The 6,016-nt window shown below is 44.7% G+C and overlaps 1 protein-coding gene across 10 annotated transcripts; it reads right to left on the reverse strand.

The window, feature by feature from the left end:
* Positions 1–1,044: 1,044 nt before the first annotated feature.
* Positions 1,045–5,787, reverse strand: LOC123188741 (auxin response factor 3). Of its 10 annotated transcripts, XM_044600975.1 has the most exons (6): positions 5,395–5,787; positions 4,781–4,881; positions 3,854–3,970; positions 3,707–3,782; positions 2,865–3,190; positions 1,045–2,793 (listed from the first exon to the last, which is right to left on the reverse strand). In XM_044600975.1, exons 1-5 carry the CDS (start codon positions 5,542–5,544, stop codon positions 3,077–3,079), a joined length of 558 nt encoding a protein of 185 aa, XP_044456910.1. In that variant the 5' UTR covers positions 5,545–5,787; the 3' UTR covers positions 1,045–2,793; positions 2,865–3,076. The 10 variants fall into 10 exon arrangements, 1 of the variants encoding a protein (XP_044456910.1); XR_006495152.1 differs by lacking the exon at positions 4,781–4,881 and having other exon boundaries at positions 5,220–5,787; XR_006495151.1 differs by lacking the exon at positions 5,395–5,787 and having other exon boundaries at positions 1,045–2,397; positions 2,502–2,538; positions 2,635–2,793; positions 2,865–3,782; positions 3,854–5,213.
* Positions 5,788–6,016: the final 229 nt, after the last annotated feature.

Below are 6,016 nucleotides of genomic sequence, written 5' to 3' on the forward strand. Positions count from 1 at the left end.
ACCCATAATGCAGGGAAGGAGCTGGTAAGCCGATCCGTTATGTTCTTAAAGCAGTACGAGGAGGAACTAATCTGCGGAGTCTTGGGAGAGGAAACTGATATAAAGGGTAAGCAGAAGGCGTTACAGGGCGGGCATGCTCTGGCGAAGGGGATTTCTCTGTTCCCTCTGTCAACAGGAATAGATGGACAAGAGGTGGGAGCCACGGTGGATCCTACCACCAGCCATTGGAGGCCCCCTGTGGCGGGATCTGTCAAACTGAACACGGATGCAGTGTTTTTAACCGGCAGCGGTGATTCTCACTCGGGTGCAATTGCGCGAGACCAGGGGGCCGTATCATCTTCTCGCTGTCTGAACATGGCTTGCGCTGCAAGTCCGCTGAGGAAGCTGAAGCGCAAGCTTTTGCTGACCGGGCTGCAACACTTGTCCGACCTCTGTACGGGCCCATTGATCGCGGAAACAGACTGTATGCACATTGTGAACGAGCTCAGGTCGGGCGTCAGTAATTTGTCTGCATGTTACCCAGTACTCGCTGATATCAAGGTGGAGCTGGCAAAGTTTGCTGATGCTCAGGTCCAACATGTCAGCAGGAATCAAAACAAAATGGCTCATCTACTGGCTGCCCGGGCTAGGAGAATGGATGGAATGTACATGGTAGCGGGTGTTCCGGATGATCTAAACGCTGCGCTAGTTGCTGACCTTGTGTTGGCTGAAGAGTAGATTATGTACTCTTTCCCCTCAAAAAAAAGTCTTTGTCTTGGCCATCTCCGATCGGACGTGGCGACGGGAGTGCGAGGGTGTTTATTCTTTCTTGAAGACGTTGTTGCGAAAGGAGTCGGCTTAGTCGTTGATGTTTATTTCATATCTTGAGTGATCCCGCTATAGTTGTCCATGCCTTGTACTCTGCTCATTAACTAGTGCTTGGGGCCCGCTATTGCGGGCCTCTTGAGAGGTAGATGGGCGGTGCCAGGTGGGAATGCACATCTTCTGATTAGTTTTGTGAGATGTGTCGTATATGTCAAAATACAGATTATGAAAGCAATGACAGATGCAAATGTAAAAATACGATAGAGCAATACAAATGTAGTGCACATTATCACGCTTTGGACGAAATAATACAAATCTTGGGAAAAACGTAGCAGCATAAATATGATTCACGATGTAAATTTAGAAGCATGCAGATATCAACATTTAGGCATTCAACCCTGGAATGATATTTTGCAGTTTCAACAGAATACAAATATCATAAGTGAAAGGTTGTTTGCACCAAGAGGTGTTGATCCCGTGACCTTCGGGTTTCACCAACCTTCTGAACCTGAGATAGCACAAATTAGAATGTTACCTCAATGTGATGAAATGCAACCTTTATTACTGGCCTAATGATTTCAAGGGATTAATATAGTAAACCATCTCAGGAAAGATCCAACATTATTCCCAAGAAGCAGTTTCCAAAACAGCAAGATGTATGTAGTCATCAGGAACATTAGAGTCTAAAAAATAAAAGGAACATCCTACGTACAAACCTAAAGGAAACATGATATAAAACTACAACCGAGTGTATTAACTACGTATAGATAAGTCACCAATTAATAGAATATGGACAGAGGACTGGAGAAAACATAATAGTTACTTGTAGGTTGCATTGTCGTTGCTCATGATCAATCAAAATTCAAAAACAAAAAGGTAGAACAACACTGTTTTGTGATAATGCAAAGAACAAAAAGATGGATTTAAAGTTATCGAGCACTGCTAGGAAAATATTGTCTTGAAGAACGAAAGGTAAGAAAGCAATAAAGCAAACGTTGAACCAGTAAAAATATCCTCCAAGCTTTGCCTGAGGAGTGAAAACCCATCGAATATATTCTCGATTGCATATTTGTCTCTGTCGAGGTAGTGACTCTACATGAAGGATCTCCAAAAATTAGAATAAAGTTGCTTTTTCCTTTTTGAGAGTTTGATAGCAAAGCTGCAATGCATCAAAAAATGATTAGACTCGAGAAAAAAAGAAATCTCTGCTGTTTTATAGTCGAAGAACAGGCGTGCGTCCAAAAAATACAAAAATACTGAATTTGCCGGTGTAAGGAACTTGCAATGATACACTGAACCTCCACCGGCAGAACAAAGAAGCGGCAATCTGCAGAGATCGTACAGCCTGAGATATAACAGGGAAGGAACTGTTAGGGTGGAAAAATTAATCCAAAAGAACTTCATCTGCACAGACCATGACCATCCAAATGTAAACTGAAACAACAAGACTGTTCCAACATTCTAGAGAATCAGAAAAGGCTCTAAGATTATGACACTAGACAAATGACGACCAATAAATTCTCACCACCCTTGCAAGCAATTTGACAAATACTTCGTCTCCATTGATTGATCACCTTTTGCTTGCCCTCTCATCTATCAAATAAAAAATTCCAAAAGTCACAATCAAGAAAAAACAGTATCCATTTATTAGGAACTTGAATCCAGAACCGGGGAAACCGAGGAAGGAGCCATTGTACCAGAGATTCGTCGTGGAACGGCTCTTTCTGCCGCCGCCTGTCGTTTTATCCAAACTCATGGACCGTGAATCAACTACTGAACCAACTTAAAAACCATAGAAATTAAGGGAGGGGAAGAGGAGGAAGACCATACCGTCAAGAAGGTCGATGTCGAGGAGAAAGAACCAAGGGACGCCACAGATGGCATCGTAGCCGTCGTCGACGAGCTAGCGGCACTGCAGCTCACCGCCCGGCCAATCCAAAAGTACTTTACTGTGTACCGATTGTGAAAAATCCAAATCCACAGGGCATCCTGATATGCATATCCCTCATGATCACAAAATGAGTTATAGCTCTAACTTTTCTAAATGCTGATGTGAGTACCTCGAGCAGTGGTGGCGGCAGTGGGAGGCGGGATGGGAAGAGAGCACGGAAGGTGAGAAGGAGACCAACACCGGTGCCGTGGACAGACGGCGAGCAGCAGCGGCGGATGCTCCTGCCGAGGAAGACGGTGATGGAGTTGCGGACCACCACCGCAACTCGAGTTGCTTTAGTTTGAGACGTCTAAATTGCCCCGAGGGCACAGTTTAGCTAGTTTAGAACTGGATTTTGACAGACTGGGCAATGGAGACTGAGCCACCAACTATCTCGATCTCCCATGGAGATGGTTTATTTTGGCTGTTACAGTCTGAGCCATCATCCCATCTTACCTGAACAAGAGGGCATCATTTCAGTTCACAGATAACCAGTGAACCGTCCGACTATAAATTCATGCTTGATAAGAAGGTACAACTCTTAATGCATCTTCAGTGATCTACATCTAGAGCAAATTAGGACATAACTCCTCATATCAATTCATTTTTCTAATTAGACATTTTCATAACCATGCTATGTTTAAAAAAGTACCCCTACCCAAAAGTTAAAATCTACAAAAGTGCATTTCAGGCTCCATGGGAACACACTTTTTTGTAAGGATGTAAGATGGATAGGCAAGTTGCTCTAAATAAATTTCAGGGTGAATGAACCTGAATGTGACGGTGGGCCTTGGCACACTGTGTCACTTTGAAGCCTCACCAGGAGCATTTTAAGCCAAATTCATGGTCAGACAACATAAAAGGTCCGAAAGAAAATACATGTTTCTAGAATACTGCAAGGAAATCCAAAGATAATAGTGTTCTGAATTGCTAAGAACATAAATGCTTAATACAAACGATCGGAATACCTACCAGCAGGCTTTTCCATTTTGAACCAATCCACCTAATGGGGTCTACTTCATTAATACCTGTAATCATTCTAGATCGCCTACAAAACAGGAAGTAAACTCAGTAGATATTGTACAAAACAAAATTTCAGTTGAGTAGAATGAGACAGACCTCTCATTAACATCTTGACTCCTGTACTGAATCTTAAATCTCATTCTAATACAAAATGGACGATTCAAGCTCTTCAGGCACTTCCAGTACGGAACAATAAATCCGAATGCAGTAGGCCTGTAGAGAGTTCAATAAATGCAGATTCAAAATCTTTATGTATGTTTTGTGCTCACCAAACGTAAAAGGAATAGCTTTTCTATGGTTCCAGTGAACAGGTTTTACTCGTCTTTTGTAGTTACATATTATAAGCTATTTTATTGATGAAAAATATGACATATATGCGCCCAGCCTAAAAACCTACAAATATAACCAGGGTGCTATCATACTGTTAGAATTAGATACTGATAGTTTTGCTTCAAAATCATAATTAATGATAGGACTGCAGAGAGCAGTTTGACCATTATTTCAAAGACACAACTTTTGTAAGGTGCTGAGTTAATAGCACAATAAAAAGAACAAACACTATAAGTTGCAAATGCATGATCCAACCCATATTAGTAAATTTTGGGCAGTATAAATAAACTTGCTTATGGAACATAGGTTGTGGTGTAGGGGAAGGTTGCCAACGAAACCTATGCCAGTTCAGAAAAGGGCTAAACAAAAGAAAGAGAACAAGAACAATGGCTTACAGAAATAACTACTTGTGAGCTCAAAGTGGAAATTTCGGACAGTTGAAGCCACATCTTCCATATACTACTATTTAACAATGCTCACTAAAATAGTCCTCCATGATATAATAGGCATGTGTGTTTGAAGACTAAATAGCAGTTACAGAGAGCTTCTTCAGTGGACTTTCTTTGCCTCCGAATTTGCAGGAACCAATGTGTTCAAACTAATATTTAATGTCTCTAGACTAAGGCAAGCATGCAGTATTGACATCTCAAGTTACAGCGTTCAGTCAAGGAGATCCTCAAGTAGTTGTGGAACCTCCCGAAGGAATCAACAAGCATATCCGATGAGGGTGTTTCCACTGGTAGCGCTTCTGGCTTTGTAGCACAACAAGTCGAATATGCATTGGAGCACTGGCTCTGTAGCACAACAAGTCGAATATGCATTGGAGCACCTATTGCTGTAGGTGACTCTGGTTGAAGCGGAAGTGCTTGTCAGACTTCGGAGTCCTACCCTGAGAGCATCAACTTGCAAAGTTTTGGTTAACCTGTTATACAGAAACATCAAAGCTGATACACGAAAAGGCTTAATTTTCTCGACGAATCCACCGACTACGGAAAAAAAAACTCCACAAGGCTAGTCCAGCAAATTTGATCGTATCGAAAACTGCTAGCTCATCTCCAAATCGACATTGGAAAAAAAATCCGCACAATCGAGCAGAACGGGGGATAGATAGACCGCGGGTCTGGGAAGGCACCTGGTGGTCGAGGACGTTGAGGCGGCGGAGCTGGTGGTGTAGCCATTTCCCGGCGACGGGAGAGGAGAGGGGGCGGGGGGTGGGAGCAGCAGCGGGCTGCGGGACGGTGGGGGAGCAGCTCGAGTTGAGCGTGATGATGTCCTCGGATGCCGTCTCTCATCAGCATCGCACTCACCTTGGCGAACCCGCGCGTGGAGCTAGTCCGGCGACGCCGCTGAAGAGGAACGTCCATGAGGCGGAGCCACACGTGGGCGGGACGAGCCACCGCAGGCCGCCAAAGCCTCGCCGGCGACGAAGGGGACGCCGCGCCCGTAACCCTAGCCATGGCTGAGGGTCGGCAGCGAGCGCGGGAGGCCGGATCTGGAGGGATGGGAGGAAGGAGCAGAGCGAGGGAAGGTCTTCAGTCTGCCACCCGCTGTCGGACTCGACGGAATCGGCCGGCGCGAGTGGCCGTGGCGGCGGCGGCGGCGAGGAGTCGCGGGGGAGAGAGGGCTCACGAGAGAGGAGAGAGAGAGGAGGCTTGCCTATGGGGACGGGGGGCTGGGAGCTGGCCAATCTCTCTCTCTCTTGCTTCTCAACGAATCGAACTTTTTTGTCCCGTACCTAGTCCGACGTGTACATTGTGAGAGGGCGCACATTGTGCGCACGTTAATGCTTCTCGATGTAGTATTTGGCATCACTGCTTTGCATTAACTTTAATAAAAATGGAAATGTGCATAATAATGATGTGCTGGTGTTTTCAACCTCTCTTTTTTTGTGGAGGGGGAGGGGGTTGCGCTCATTGTGAGAAGAAAGAA

The sequence above is a fragment of the Triticum aestivum genome, chromosome 2A (genome assembly GCF_018294505.1).
Source record: "Triticum aestivum cultivar Chinese Spring chromosome 2A, IWGSC CS RefSeq v2.1, whole genome shotgun sequence".
Taxonomy (NCBI): Eukaryota; Viridiplantae; Streptophyta; class Magnoliopsida; order Poales; family Poaceae; genus Triticum; species Triticum aestivum.

Excerpts from the sequence above, each read along its gene's own strand:
- LOC123188741 (XM_044600975.1), bottom strand. The coding sequence starts at position 5,544 with ATGGCTAGGGTTACGGGCGCGGCGTCCCCTTCGTCGCCGGCGAGGCTT. Across the intron at positions 4,882-5,394 it reads CCACGCGCGGGTTCGCCAAG|AGCCAGTGCTCCAATGCATA; the intron begins GTGAGTGCGATG and ends GTTGTGCTACAG. Across the intron at positions 3,783-3,853 it reads AGTCAAGATGTTAATGAGAG|GCGATCTAGAATGATTACAG; the intron begins GTCTGTCTCATT and ends CCTGTTTTGTAG.